Below are 15,981 nucleotides of genomic sequence, written 5' to 3'. Positions count from 1 at the left end.
ATTCAAAACAGAGAGATATACACAAAGTAAAGGTAAAAAACTGGAGCAGAATATATTATGATTCAGCTAAAGTAAAAAAAAAAGCAGGGGTAGCAATCTTGATCTCAGACAAACAAAAGCAAAAATAGATATTATTAAAAGAGATAAGGAAGAAAACTACATTTTGCTAAAAGGTACCATAGATGTGAAGTAATAGCAATACTAAACATATATGCACTAAGTGGTATAGCATCCAGATTCTTAGAGGAGAAGTTAAATGAGTTACAGGAAGAAATAGACAGCAAAACTATATAATCTCTCCCTCTCAGAACTAGATAAATCTAACCACAAAATAAACAAGAAAGAAGTTAAGGAGATGAATAGAATTTTAGAAAAGTTAGATGTGGTAGACCTCTGGAGAAAACTGAATGGGGATAGAAAGGAATATACCTTTTTCTCAGCAGCACATGGCACCTATACCTACCTATGTACTAGGGCATAAAAATCTCAGAATCCAGTGTAGAAAGGCAGAAATATTAAATGCATCCTTTTCAGATTATGATGTAATAAAAATTACATGTAATAAACAACCTTAGAAAGGTAGACTAAAAATGAATTGGAAACTAAATAATCTAATCCTAAAGAATGAGTAGGTCAAACAAGAAATCATAGAAACTTTGTCAAGGTGAATGACAGTAGTGAGACAACATACCAAAACCTATGGGAGATAGACAAAACAGTTATTAGGGGATTTTCTATATCTGTAAATGCTTACATGAATGAAATAGAAAAAAGAGGAGATCAATGAACTGGGCAACTAAAAAAAGCTAGAAAAAGAACAAATTAAAAATCCCTAATTAAATACCAAATTAGAAATTCTGAAAATCAAAGGAGAGATAATAAAATTGAAAGTAAGAAAACTATTGAACTAATAAATAAAACTAGGAGCTGCTTTTATGAAAAAAAAAACCAATTCAATAGATAAACCTTTGGTTTTTTAAAAAAAGAAATTTTAAAAAAAGAATTTTTTTTTAAAAAAAGAAAAGAAAGAAAAAAGCCGACTTACTGGCATCAAAAATGAAAAGGGTTAATTCATCACTAATGAAGAGAAAATTAAAACAAAAATTAGAAGCTATTTTCCCCAACTGTATGCCAAATAAATTTGATAACCTAAGTGAAATGGATGAATATTTACAAAAATGCAAATTGCCCAGATTAATAGAAGAGGAAATAAAATACTTAACCCTGTTTCAGAAAAAGAAATTGAGTAAGATATCAATGAACTCCCTAAGAAAAAACTGCTGGGGCCAGATGGATATACAAGTGAATTCTATCAAACATTTAAAGAACAATTAATTGTAATACTATATAAACTATCTGGAAAAATAGGGGAAGGAGTCCTATCAAATCCTTCTTATGATACAAATATGGTGCTAATACCTAAACTAGGAAGAGCCAAAACAGAAAGAAAACTATAGACCGGCTTCCTTAATGAACATTGATACAACAATTTTAAATAAAATATTGTCAAAGAGATTATAGCAACTTATCAAAGGGATAATACACTGTAACCAGGTGGGATTTATACCAGAAATGCAGGGCTGGTTCAATATTAGGAAAACTATCAGCATAATCGACCATATCAATAACAAACTTAACAGAAATAATATGATTATCTGAAAAATACCCGTTCATATCCTTTGACCATTTATCAATTAGGAATGGCTCGTATTTCTATAAATTTGACTCCATTTTTTATGTGTTTGAGAAATAAAGTCTTTCAGAGAAACTCACTGTAAAAATTTTTTTCACAATAATGATCACAGTAATATATTTCCCTCCATCTTATTTCCCCCGTTTATCCTACTCTCTCTCTGCCCTTTTACCCTGTCCGTTCTCAAAAGTGTTTTGCTTCTGACTTTTACCTCCCCCAAACTGCCCTCCCTTCTATCAGTTCCCCCACCCCCTTAGCCCCTTCCCTTCCTACTTTCCTGTATGGTAAGATAGATTTCTGTACCCAACTGAGTGTGTATATTCTACTTTCCATTACTAATAAAGCCAAAGAACTTCCCTCAGTCCCCAACAGCGGTTGGATGCCTCATTCACAGCTTCATGATGGCCAATGAAGGGCTCTATGTGGAGCCAGGCTAGTATTAGATCTCCCCTAGGTTTCCTGAGGTCTGAGCACATTCCTGTTGACCTTCTACTAATTCTATCTTTGACATATATCTGCTTCTCTATCTTTCTTGCCTGGGTCTCCTCCAAGCTGATTTCCACTGTGCCCACCTGTCTCTTTCCATATTTTCCATTCTTGTCTGTCTGGGCAAAGGTGTGGGAGGATAATCAAGTCAGATGGAGCCCTGATTTAGTTTCTTCCAGGTCCTCCCCACAATATTTTTAATTATCCCTTCTAATATTCCCCAATTATTGCCTGTAATCCCCATTGCCCACCTTGAGTACTTTCAGTTCTCACTTCTAATTTCCCTCATTCCCAGTTTCAAACCCTCAAATCTCTCTTTCACTTTCCCTAGTCCCTGACTCAACTCCCACTTCTGGTCTCCCCAGTCTTCACTTCTAGTTAGTTCCTCATATTCCCCACCTCCAGTTTCCAGTTTCCACCTCTGGTCACCTTCAGTCTCCCTAACTCATATTTCTAAACTTTTAGTTTTTCCACCTCGAATCTCTGATTCTACCCTATGATTTCCCTGTTCCCACCTTAAATCTTCCTAATTCCCACTACCAAGTTCTTTCAATTCCTCATCCAGTCTCCCCCACCAATCTCCCCTTGTTCCTATTTCCAACCTTCAAAGGGCATGGGTCAGAGTTTTACCCACCCCTGGCCTTAAGAGGCTACCTCTGTGCCCTGACTAAAGCCCTACATTCCCTCTCAGGTCTCTGTGACAGGCTAGGGAGGGGACCTGCTTTTTTCTTTCTTCCTAATCTTTTTTTCCTCCCTCCTTCCTTCCTTGGCCCCTATGTCCCAGCACTAAGATGGGCATCAAGGACCGTATCCGAATGAACAGTGCCCAGCGTCAGTGTGGAAGGACTAAGCAGCACCTGGCCCCACCACCCCGAACCTCCCCAGGAAGTGAGAGTGAGCATGTGAGTGTTGGAGAGCCCACCAGCCCCACTAAGGTCCAGAAAAGCTGGAGCTTCAATGACCGGACCCGCTTCCGGGCATCACTGAGGCTCAAGACCCGGGCATCAGCAGAGGGTGAGTTCAAATGGCCAACTGGTACCCTCACTGGCTTCTGGAACTGTGGAGGTCTTAGCTGGTTCAGAGGGTTCCCAAGGAGAATGATTTGACAGGCTTTCCACACTGTGGCTCCTGGAACCCAGAACTTCTCAGAACAAAAGAACGATATTTGTCTGTGTGGCCTTGGATCCCTTGGAGCCTGGGTGGCCATCTCTGAAAAAGGAGTGGGGTTGGACTAGATTATCTCTAAGGTCATTTCCAGTTTATCTACTCAATTCTTCCTCATCTGCATGCTTGGTAGAGAACAGCAGTCAATAATCCCTACTTCCCCCCCCAAAAAGCCCTAGAAAATATTTTTGTCCTAATTTGTGAATTTCCTCATTCTAGAAATTCACAACATGGTTACTCTTTACTGAAATAAGAGGAGATGTATAGTGATTGGGCATCCCCATGTTGGCCTGTCCTGTCCTGGTGTCATGATCTCGTTCCCCATTTCCTGCTCACAACTGGCACCAGTTTCCTCTCCACCACGTTGCCTGCATTCTGTTTCAAACTTTCCATTAGGAACTAGAAAGAAATTTTTTAAAAATTATTTTCAGTGTTCCACAATCACTACCATATAACTTAGATTTTTTTCCCTCCCTCCCCCTCCTTCTCCCCTACCTGAGACAGCATACAATTTTATATAGGTTCTGCATATACATTCCTATTAAGTACATTTGCACCATAGTCATGTTGCATAGAAGAATTAAAATGAATGGGAGAAACCATATAACAAACCAAAACGTAATACAAAAGAAAATGATCTGCTACATTCTGTGATCAAATTCCATAGTTCTTTCTCTGGATGTGGAAAGCATTTTGCCTTAAAAGACCACTGGGAATTCTTTATGTCCTTGCATTGCTGTGAAGGGCTAAGTCTACCAGAAAAAATCCTCACACATTGTGGTTGTTACTATGTACAAAATTCTCCTGGTTCTGCTCCTTTCACTCAGCATCAGATCATATAAGTCCTTCCAGGCCTCTCTGAAGTCTTCCTGTTCATCATTTCTTATAGCACAATAGTGCTCTGTTACATTCATATGCCATAATTTATTCAGCCATTCCCCAATTGATGGGCATCCCCTTGATTTCCAGTTTTTAGCCACTACAAAGAGTGCTGCTATAAATATTTTTGTACATGTGGGACCCTTTCCCATTTTTATGATCTCTTGGGGATACAGTCCTAGAAGCATTATTGTTGGGTCAAAGGGTATGCACATTTTTGTAGCCCTTTGGGCATAGTTCCAAACTGCCCTCCAGAATGGTTGGATCAGCTCACAGCTCCACCAACAATGAATGAGTGTTCCAACTCTCCCACGTGTTCCCCAACATTTATCATCTTCCTCTTTTGTCATGTTTAGAAAGAAATTTTTTAAGGCCTTTCCTCCTCCTAAGGGTGGAGGATGGAAGCATTAATCTTCAAAAAATTCTTTTATTAATAACTTTTGTTTTTATCACCTGTTTTCCCCAATAAATCCCTCCCTTCTCCTCCCCAGATAGTAATCTCTTATAATGAGAAAAAAGAGGAGGAAAAAGTTTAGCAAAACTAACTAACACATTCACAAAAAGTCTGCACATTTCCACAGTCCTAATAACCCACATCTACTAAGAAGCTGGGTGGGGGAACCTCCTTTCTTTCTGAAGGCTTCCCAAAATTGTCATGATCCCATAGAACAGTGTATCCCTTTTTCCCTCTCCCTAAAATGATGTGGGGGGTAGGGATAGGGAAATCAGTTGATTGCCCAGACTCCTTCAAGCTCCACCAAGCTGTTGTTTCCTAGAGAGATCAGCACCCCTCTCCCCCGATATAACTGTGGAAGCCTCCAAGAGAGGAGGATTAACAGGCTGCTGCTGTCTCAACAGAGGGCCCCTCCGAAGATGTGACAGAGGAGAAGGGTTACCAATGTGAGCTCACAGTGGACGATGTCATACCTGCCATCAAAACAGTGATCCGTTCTGTCCGGTAAGTGTCACTCTCCCCCCACCCCATCCTGCTTGCTCCAGCTGGTCCAGGCTGTGCCAACCCAGCACATGGCATCTCCAATGCTGCCTGCCTGGCAGCCCTGGAGGTGATCAACTGAACCTACCCAGGAGTCCTGGCCAGGGTGGTGAGGCAGCTTCTGGGCTCACAGCAGACGTCTGATTCAGACTCCAGGGTGTCTATTTATTAGCAGGAACTTCTGGACGGTAGAAGGTAAGTTAACACCTCATTCTTAAAACAAGAGGTCCCAATTTATTGTGAATCAGCGACCCAGAAGGCTTTCTTTCTCCTTGTCACGGTTGTATTGTTATCCCAGGCTCACCTTTGCCCCAAGATAGGTCATTCTGCTTCTCTGTCTGTCAGTCTGTCTGTCTTCTCTTCTCCTCCCCAGCCATGTTTTTCTCTCTTCTTCTTCCTCTTCTTTTTCTTTCTCCTCCTCTCTCTCTCTTTGATACTTTTTGTTCTTTCTATTTCTGTCTCTGCAACTCTGTCCTTTGTTTCTGTTTCTGGCTCTTTACCAGTTTTTCTTTCTCTCTTTGCTGTCAGTCTTTGTCACCCTTTGTCCATCTGTCTATCTGCCTGCCTCAGTGTGTCTAATTGCATCTAATTCTCTGTTCCTCTCTCTCCCTTTCTGTCTGTGTGCCTTTGGCTTTCCTAGATCTTCCTGCTGCCCTCAGGGTTAGTAGCAGATCTCCAACTGAAGTCTACCTCAACTCCCAGAAAAACCTCCATGTCTCCTGTTTGTCCCCAGGCCCAAGCAAATTCCCCGTGCTCCCAAGACTCAGCTTCCTTCCTTTCTGTCATTTCCATCTTTACCTAAACATCTGACCCTCTTTGTCCTTTTTGGTTGCCTTAACCCAGAACCCCCTGGGCTTCAGAGGAAGATGGAGAGGCTCCACCCAGCCTACAGTTATCTGGAGCCCTGGACTGGACCACATCCCCAATGGAGAGAGAGAATTCCAGGGAGGGTTACACATCCAAACGGTCCCTGGGCCCATCATTAGCATAGAAAACATGAACTGTGATTGTAGCTACCCCAGATAACATTACACACTGTATTTGGGACTTGGTGCTAAGCCACGGTGGGGAAAAGGGAATGAGGTGAGGGAGGAGAAACATGGAGAGGGAGCTTGTGATGGAAAATAATAAAAAGAATTCTTGATTTGAAAATAGAAGATCTGGGCTTAAATCCTGGCTTTGTACTTTACTTACTGTATGCCCTTAAATCTCTTTGCCTGAGTTTCCCCATCTGTTAAAGGAGAGATCTAGATGATCTCAAAGGTCCCATCCAACTCTAAATCCCATGATCCTATAAGATGGATGAGATGAAAGAAACTTGATCCTTGCCCTGAGGGCGCTTACAATTTAGCAAAACAGACAGGATATGAACATAAAGAAAACCTCTTACAAGTTCTTTGTGACCCTAGTCAAGTCACTTCCCCTTTCTCATCATTTTTCTTATCTATGTGGTCTCTAAGATGCTTGCCAGCTCTAAATCCTATGACCCTATGCTCAGGGCCCAAAGAGGGCTAGGGGGCAATAGAGGTAGCAAAGTCACTATGGATTGGGAGTAATCAGAGCAGGCTTCCTGGAGGAGAAGAGCTGTGAGTTAGGTCTGGGAGGAGAAGGCCTGAGACAAGCAGAGAGGAGTAGGAAGGACATCCCAGGCTCACCCTGTTACCAAAGTCCAGGCTAGAGGTGTTGAGGGCCACCATGAGAGATAGGACAATGGGGCTGGAGAGGAGAAGCAGTTGAGGAGGTTGCTTCTGCACCGCTGCTCGGTGGCTTGGCTCCTCTGCTCACTCGAACCCCTGAGTCCAGGGTTTTCTGGAGGCTGGGGGAGCTCTGCCTCTAAGGCCCTGTTCCTGCCCGCCTCCACAGGATCCTGAAATTCCTGGTAGCCAAGAGGAAGTTCAAGGAGACTCTCAGGCCTTACGATGTGAAGGATGTCATTGAACAGTACTCAGCTGGCCATCTCGACATGCTGGGCAGGATCAAGAGTCTGCAGGCCCGGTGGGTGCCCCATGCCCTCTTGGGGAGTCTTCCTATTGGAACCCTATACCTGACTTGCTGTAGGCCCCTCCCCACCCCCCAGGAACCCACAGCTCAGATCCTCTTCTACCTGTCCCACCTGAAGTACCCAAGAAGCCTTCTCAGCATGACAGAGTGTTTAGCTTGGAGCCAGCCAGATTGGAATTCTGAGTGACCTTGGACAAGTCACTTAACCTCTTTCAGGCCTCAGTTTCCTTATCTGTGAAAGGGAGATAATAATACCCCTGCTTCACTGGATTATAGTGTGGCTTAAAGGAGAAGATGCATGTAAAGTGCTTTGTCCGTCTGTGTTTGTCCTTTATTTTCGAAGAGGACCATGACGTCAGAGAAATGATGACCTGACTTGCAGTTGACTTTGTTTTGAATGAGGGAGGGCAGTGCAGGTCACCAGCCTCACTTTCCTCTCCTGAACCATCTGGGTCCAGGGACCAGATATTCATCAAGATGACCAGAGATGGCCCAGATGCAGACTTTAAGGAGCTATAGAAATGTAACCTATTCTTCCCAGCCTAACCCCACTCACCTCTGTCTCAGCTCTTGTCTGGGTTCCAAGGTTGGGGTTGTCTCTTCTGCTTCCCCTGGGGACACCCCTGGTTTAGGGCTGGATCTGGGAAGAGGGACATTCAGGACATAGGGAGTATCTGCAAAGGGAATCTCTAGGAGCACCTCGGTTTTCTCCCCTTTAGTGAGCATCTCTCTCTCTTTATTTGGTAGTGTGGACCAGATCGTGGGCCGGGGTAGTGGGGATCGTGGTGACAGAAAGTCCCGCGAGAAGGTAGAAAAAGCTCCTTCGGATTCTGGAGAGGCTGGGGACGAGGTCAGCATGCTGGGCCGAGTGGTCAAGGTGGAAAAGCAGGTGAGGAGGGAGAAGGACGTCTGGGTCACAGGCCCCTCTCCTTGAGGTGGGGACCAATCTAAGGCCTGGAGAGAAGGGACTGACTGGTAGAGGAAAAAGTCCAGGACCTAGGAGCTCAGGGAGACAGGGTCCCAGACACCTTACCAAGAGTACTGGTTCAGGTTTGGTAACCTGGCAAGGTAACCTGGGCAAGTCAATCAGTCTCTCTGGGGCTCAGTGTTCTTCTCTTGGATGAACTCATTGCACTAAAGCCAGAAAACCTCTAATCCTTGGCTAAACCTCCCTGCTCTGGGGCCCACCTTGACCTAAGTCCCACTCTCAGCTAAGCCCAGCCTCCAAACAATTTCCATCTCAAGTTGTCTTGGACTCCCAGACCATCCTTAGCCTGTTAAACCTCTCCCCCAGTTAAGCCTCACTACCACCCACACCCCCATTTCCAACCAGTGACCCAGTTCTGCCAGGTCCCACCCTCAGGTAGGCCCAGGTAAGCCCCACTCCTGCTGAGTCCTTCCCCCGACAGGTGCAGTCCATTGAGCACAAGCTGGACCTTCTCCTGGGTTTCTACTCCCGGTGCCTACGGGCTGGAGCAGCTTCATCAGCCAGCCTGGGCACGGTACAGGTGCCCCTCTTCGACCCAGACATCACATCGGACTACCACAGCCCTGCAGATGCCGAGGACATCTCTGTGTCGGCGCAGACACTCAGCATCTCTCGATCAGCCAGCGCCAATATGGACTGAGGGAGGCTCCCCACTCTGCCAGGGACTGACTCTGGACTGGTCACCCAGCCTGGCATGGACCCAGCAGGCCCCCAGGCCTCACCTGCCTGCCTGCCTGCCCTGCCGCCATCCAATCTTACTTGAACAGGCTTTCCTTCCTGAGACTCTCCTACCACACACTACTGAGCTGCCAGGATGGGGGAGGCACCCACAGCAGGCATCTCTCTGGTACCCAAGTGCCCCAGGCTGGGCAACCTCCCTCAACCTTCTGTCCCCGATTCCAGATGCTGGGTCCACTTCTGGTTATGTAACCAGGCAGACAGGCCCTGTCAGCTTTGCCAAGGGGGCCCCTGAGACTATGGAGGGCCATCCCAGGACCTGTGACTCTATGTCCGATGCGGGAAGGGTTCTGAAGGATGAGCCCTTCCCCTCCTCTCCCAACAGCTATGTGGCATCATGGGCTCCCCAGACACCTTGGTCCCAGAGCAGGGATCGCTCTAACAGCTATGCAAGACTGGTTCTCTCTCATACCCCTCCCTGGAGGAGTGAATTCTCCTGGGGAAGGCCCTGGCACTGTCAGGAATGCTCACACCCTCCCTTCCCTATACCCCTGGGGTCCTCTGCAGGCCCCACCTCAAAGCACAGTGATCCCACCCCAGTGGGTGGGCACCATATATGCAAACCACATTAAATATGCAACTTTCCAGGCTGGACAGGGTCCCTTGGGGGCAGTGACCCACTCCCAGTCCAGGCTGGTTTCAGGCTGCCTCACTAGGCTCTGTCCAGCCCCACTAGGCTGGGGTCTTGGGTACCTGCTTAGCATGGCCAGTGCCTCTCCTTCCCCACTGGGGCACAAGAATGGGTGGAGGCCTTATGGACTGAGCCCCGGCCCTTCACCTCTCTTCCAGGACCCTCTTCACGGGCAGTCAGCTCCCCAGTTGTCAGGGGAAGGGCAACCCCCTCCCAAAACAAAAACAAAAACTCTCACATTGACTCCCTACTCACAGTTTCTTCCAGGAGCCCTGGCCGTGGACAACTTTGAAACTGTGGGGTATTTGCTGTCCCGGGGAAGTAACGTCACTGAGCCCTGTGGGGGTTAGGGAGGGTGCAGGCTCTGAATGGAACTTAGGTGATCCCCATACCCCTACACCTGGTCCCCATTTGTTAGATTTGGAGAGCCACCTCCTTCCCAACCAGGATACTATTTTCTTAAGGAACTGTCTCTGCTAGTGTGCTCTGTACCCCCAGCCCCAGAGTAAAGTGGGGGCAGCTTGGCCCAAGGAGCCCAGCAAGAGGGTGGGCAGCACAGAGAGAGAAGCTTCAGGCCCCCACCCAGAGAACAGCTCACAGCACACACTCCCACTGCCTCGGGTCCACCTTCCAGCTACTACCGCCTCCCTGGCATGTGCACATTCTCTGACCCCAGAACCTTCTTGGAAACAGAACTTCATAGATTTCCCCCAACACACACACACACACACAGACACACAGACACACACACAGACACACACACACACACACACACACAGACACACACACACACACACACACCCTCCAAAGTGGGGGGGAGGGAGATAGGGTCCCTCTACTTCCACTAGGAGGGTAGTGCCTGGTGCCTACCTTGTGCCAGGGAAGGACTTTGCATCTCACACCCAGGGGCCCTGCATGCACCCCTTCTTGGGATGGGGGGGCATAGCTTCCCTCCCCCTGCTGCACCCCTCTCCCCCCGCATGCCCTCTGCATGTGTTGCTGACCTTTGCACCAAGAGCCTGCCCACCTCTGGCCCCTCCAAGCCCTCCTCTGCACTGATCCCCAGAGATCCTCCCTTGACCCGGAGATGGAGCTGGGGCTGAGATCCTCTGACCAAATAAGAGCCCAGAGTAGTCCCCTCCCTCCCTCCTCCACCGCGATCGAGGTTCCCCCACCAACCTGGTTCTCGGACATGCAAGTACCTCACTTTGTTAACTTCATTAACTTATTGGTTTCATTAAAGTTTTCAGTAGAAGGTGGTTGGCCTTGGCTCTGTTCATTGGTTGGGAATGGTGGTCAGGCTCCTAGGGGCAGCAGGGGAAGGCACTGAGTGGGGAGGGGGGGTGTTTAAACTGGACATTGAAGTCTGGGGTTAGGGTTGGGTACATAGGGATCATCTAGCCCCTCCTCATTTTACAGATGAGGAAACTGAGGCCCAGAAAACATTTTTACCAAAGTTTATGCAGCAAGTGGAAAATCCAAGAGGAGGAAAATAGGTCTGAAGAGGTCACGTGAATGGCCAAGACAGGATTCAAACCTTCTGAGTTGAAATCTTCTGCCTTTTCCTTTACATTCTGCACCTTCCTACATGTGTCTTTTACTTACAGTTCCAAAGGGCTGATTATGGAAGAAAGATTAGTCTTTTGCTTGGCCCCAACGATGAGAAGTGGGGGTGGAGGTGGGGGGAAGAGACTGATTTTTGATTTGATGCTGCTAGATGCTGTGTGACCTTGAACAGTTTGTCTTCCTCTCTGGTCCTCTGTTTTCTGAGGTTGGACCGGAAGATCCCTGAGTTCCTTCCTAATTCTACTGCTCAGAAAACATATATGAAGTGACTGCTCATTATATTCACTAGCTTCAAGACACTGGGTTCGAGGGATACAAAAATGGACAAAGAAAACCATCCTTGAAGAAGCTTACGAGGAGCCTCCCTCTCACCCCAAACAGGGGCTTGTGCTGGTTTGGTTCAGTTTTTCAGTCATGACCAACTCTTTGTGACCCCATTTGGGGTTTTCTTGGCGGAGATACTGGAGTGGTTTGCCATTTCTTGCTCCAGCTGGCTGTACAGATGAGGAAACTGAGGCAAACAGGGTTAAATGACTTGCCCAGAGCCAGAGTGTCTAAGGTTAGATTTGAACTCAGGAAGATGAGTTCTGTGCCACCAAGGAGCATCCCCACTCATCCCAAATAGGGGCTGGGGCAAGATGTGTGTACTCAAGAGGAGATTCAGACCAGGTGCTCTGGGAAATCTAAGGAGAGAGAAAATGTAGCCACTTTGGAGGAAGGATCTGGGGAGACTTCATGGAGGAGGTGGTGCCCAAGGTGTGCCTTGAATAAAGGGAAGGCTGCTGAAAGGCAGAGATGGGTAAGGCTAGAGTGTAGTACAGGAACTTTTTGGGGATACTTGTTCAAAGGTATAGGCAGGAGAGGGAGTGTCAAGAAATAATCTTATTGTGATGGGCTTGGAATAAAGACTTTGTGATGGGAAATACTGGAAAATCAAGACTGAGGAGATGATATTTTATTCCATAGCAAAAGTGAGCCTTGGGTCCCCTTCTAGATTTTTCATCCTGTGTCCTCAGGCCCCTCCCAGCTCTGACATCCTGTGTTCTAAGGGCCCTCCCAGGTCTGACATCCTGTGTTCTCAGGGCCTTCCCAGCTCTGACATCCTGTGTTCTAAGGGCCCTCCCAGCTCTGACATCCTCTGTTCTAAGCTCCCTCCCAGCTCTGACATTCTGTGTTCTAAGGTCCCTCCCAGCTCTGACATTCTGGATTCTAAGGGCCCTCCAGCCTTGATCTATGAGTTTAAGAAGAGCCCACCTTCCCTCTATCCTTACCTCTCTTGGACATAACCTCTTTTTTTTTTTCTTTTCTTCTTTCTTTCTTTCTTTATTTAACTTTTAACATTCATTTTCACAAAATTTTGGGTTCCAAATTTTCTCCCCTTATGTCCCCTCCCCCCACCCCAAAACACCGAGCGTTCTAATTGCCCCTGTCTGCCAATCTGCCCTCTCTTCTATCATCCTTCTCTGCCCTTGTCTCCATCCTATACCCCTTTACCTGTATTTCTTATTTCCTAGTGGCAAGAACAGTAATCGACAGTTGTTCCTAAAACTTTGAGTTCCAACTTCTTTTCCTCCCTCCCTCCCCACCCCTTCCCTTTGGAAGGCAAGCAATTCAGTACAGGCCAAATTTGTGTAGTTTTGCAAATGACTTCCATAATAGTAGTGTTGTGTAAGAACTAATTATATTTCCCTCCATTCTATCCTGTCTCCCATTACTTCTGTTCTCTCTTTTGATCCTGTCCCTCCCCATGAGTGTTGACCTCAAATTGCTCCCTCCTCCCCGTGCCCTCCCTTCCATCATCTCCCCCACCCTGCTTATCCCCTTATCCCCCACTTTCCTGTATGGTAAGATAGGTTTTCATACCAAAATGAGTGTGCATTTTATTCCTTCCTTTAGTGGAATGTGATGAGAGTAAGCTTCATGTTTTTCTCTCACCTCCCCTCTTTATCCTTCCACTAATAAGTCCTTTGCTTGCCTCTTTTATGAGAGATAATTTGCCCCTTTCCATTTCTCCCTTTCTCCTCCCAATATATTTCTCTCTCACTGCTTGATTTCATTTTTTTAAGATATGATCCTATCCTCTTCAATTCACTCTATGTACTCTGTCTCTATGTGTGTGTGTGTGTGTGTGTGTGTGCATGTGTGTGTGTAATCGCACCCAGTACCCAAATACTGAATAGTTTCAAGAGTTACAAATATTGTCTTTCCATGTAGGAATGTAAACAGTTTAACTTTAGTAAAGTCCCTTATGACTTCTCTTTGCTGTTTACCTTTTCATGCTTCTCTTGATTCTTGTGTTTGAAAGTCAAATTTTCTTTTCAGCTCTGGTCTTTTCATCAAGAATGCTTGAAAGTCCTCTATTTCATTGAAAGACCAATTTTTCCCCTGAAGTATTATACTCAGTTTTGCTGGGTAGGTGATTCTTGGTTTTAGTCCTAGTTCCTTTGACTTCTGGAATATCCTATTCCATGCCCTTCGATCCCTTAATGTAGAAGCTGCTAGATCTTGTGTTATCCTGATTGTATTTCCACAATACTTGAATTGTTTCTTTCTAGCTGCTTGCAATATTTTCTCCTTGACCTGGGAACTCTGGAATTTGGCCACAATGTTCCTAGGAGTTTCTCTTTTTGGATCTCTTTCAGGTGGTGTTCTGTGGATTCCTTGAATATTTATTTTGCCCTCTGGTTCTAGAATCTCAGGGCAGTTTTCCTTGATAATTTCATGAAAGATGATGTCTAGGCTCTTTTTTTGATCATAGCTTTCAGGTAGTCCCATAATTTTTAAATTGTCTCTCCTGGATCTATTCTCCAGGTCAGTTGTTTTTCCAATGAGATATTTCACATTATCTTCCATTTTTTCTTTCTTTTGGTTTTGTTTTGTGATTTCTTGGTTTCTCATAAAGTCATTAGCCTCCATCTGTTCCATTCTAATTTTGAAAGAACTATTTTCTTCAGTGAGCTTTTGAATCTCCTTTTCCATTTGGCTAATTCTGCTTTTGAAAGCATTCTTCTCCTCATTGGCTTTTTGAACCTCTTTTGCCAGTTGAGTTAGCCTATTTTTCAAGGTGTTATTTTCTTCAGCATTTTTTTGGGTCTCCTTTAGCAGGGTGTTTACTTGTTTTTCATGCTTTGCTTGCATGTCACTCATTTCTCTTCCCAGTTTTTCCTTCACCTCTCTAACTTGATTTTCAAAATCCTTTTTGAGCTCTTCCATGGCCTGAGCCTATTGAGTGGGCTGGGATACAGAAGCCTTGACTTCTGTGTCTTTCCCTGATGGTAAGCATTGTTCTTCCTCATCAGAAAGGAAGGGAGGAAATGCCTGTTCACCAAGAAAGTAACCTTCTATGGTCTTATTTTTTTCCCCTTTCCTGGGCATTTTCCCAGCCAGTGACTTGACTTCTGAGTGTCCTCTCCACCCCCACCTCGCCTCCAGATCTGCCCAGCCAGCACTTGGGGTCTGAGATTCAAATGCTGCTCCCCAGCCTCAGGGCTTTGGGCGGGGGCAGGGCTGCTAGTCAGTGTGAGATTAAGTTCAGGTGCTCAGGTCAGGGCAGGGCCGCCTCACGGGGCTCAGTTCCCTCAGGGGGTTTATGCAGAGACCTTCAACAATGGATCCGGCCTCCTGCCTGCTTGGGGAGCCCAGGTCTGCTCCCGCCTCTGCTGCTGCTTCCTGAGGGGGCCTGAGTTATGGGGGCACCCCACACCCCTCTCGACCCGCCAAAGAGACCCTCTCACCGACCCTTGTCACCTGTGGGTGGGGGACCCACGTGGCCGCTGGAGATTCTGTCCCTGAAGCCTGCTCGGATCCGCTCCTTTCCGCGCCGTGCCACCGAGGCAGGGTTGGGCTCTGCTCCGGGTCCGGGGTGCGAGGGACCTTTTGCGAGAGGTTTTCAGGCTCTCTGGAGCAGAAATCTCCTCTGCTCCGTTGTTCTGTGGCTTCTACTGCTCCAAAATTCGCCAGTGGTTCTTTTTTTACAGATATTTTATGGGCAGTGGGTTCAGAGGTAGCGTATGTGCATCTTTCTACTCCACCATCTTGGCTGACATAACCTTTTTCTGTCTGTTTCTCATCCCTCTCAATCATCACATCATGAGTGTGATGATAAATGGTGAACAACTGTCCAGCCCTGGTTTGTGTTACTTGCTGATCTAGTGCACAGGTGTCATGCAGCCTCCAACGCTCTCCTGACTCACATACAGTATACAGGAGGTGCTCACAAAATTACTGTCGAGTGGGAATCAGCCTGAGGCTCAAAGGCTTGTTTTCCCGTGTGAGTGTTGCTCCCAGCTCCAAAGCTACCCACAGTGCCCATTCATTCACCTGGCCAGGGCAGCCCCCTGCAGTCCCTGTAGGGGTGCGAATGAACCGCCCAAGCATGACCCTAGAGGAGCTTACCCTGGGCTGGAGATGACCCCTTGTCCTGCTGTCCTGGGAGGCTTCCTGCTGCAAAGTGTGCTGATGTCTGCCATTCAGAGCAGTGGGGACGTCCTCCCTCCCCAGTGAAACCCTGGAAACATGTTGGTGCTCACCCAGTTATGGGCCCATCTTACACCTCCAGCATCTCTTACCATCCCTGTCCAAGGGCTCTCCTACCTCCAGCTCCACAGTAAAGTGCCCCAGCTTCCTGGCTGTCCTGCCCACCCACCCAGCCCTGCTCAGGTTGCAGGGGACATCAGGGACACTGGTTTTGAAGGGGTTGCTGCTTAACTTTCAGTCCTCAAGCCTTCTGAGGGTCCTTCCAGCCTTGATGTTCTTTGTTTTTGTTTTTTTTTTACATTTAAAAAATTTTATTTGTTTTCAGTGTTCTACAATCACTTCCATATGTCTTAGATTTTTCTCCT

At 46.6% G+C, this 15,981-nt stretch overlaps 1 protein-coding gene across 2 annotated transcripts in view; it reads left to right on the top strand.

The window, feature by feature from the left end:
• The window catches only part of KCNQ4 (potassium voltage-gated channel subfamily Q member 4), a 74,845-nt gene extending 64,016 nt beyond the window's left edge, over positions 1-10,829 (top strand). The window contains exons 10-14 of one of the 2 annotated variants that reach the window (XM_072609898.1): positions 2,964-3,193; positions 5,081-5,180; positions 7,080-7,211; positions 7,965-8,106; positions 8,627-10,829. In XM_072609898.1, the coding sequence (XP_072465999.1) occupies positions 2,964-3,193; positions 5,081-5,180; positions 7,080-7,211; positions 7,965-8,106; positions 8,627-8,845 (823 nt within the window). In that variant the 3' untranslated portion in view covers positions 8,846-10,829. Of the gene's footprint in view, positions 1-2,963; positions 3,194-5,080; positions 5,181-6,059; positions 6,374-7,079; positions 7,212-7,964; positions 8,107-8,626 lie in introns of those variants that run through there. The other variant, XM_072609899.1, reaches the window with a different exon arrangement.
• The last annotated feature ends 5,152 nt before the right edge of the window (positions 10,830-15,981 follow it).

The sequence above is a fragment of the Notamacropus eugenii genome, chromosome 5, assembly GCF_028372415.1.
Source record: "Notamacropus eugenii isolate mMacEug1 chromosome 5, mMacEug1.pri_v2, whole genome shotgun sequence".
In the NCBI taxonomy this organism is placed as follows: domain Eukaryota; kingdom Metazoa; phylum Chordata; class Mammalia; order Diprotodontia; family Macropodidae; genus Notamacropus; species Notamacropus eugenii.
Note: the sequence above shows the minus strand (reverse complement) of the source record. Positions and strands in the feature narration are given on the sequence as shown.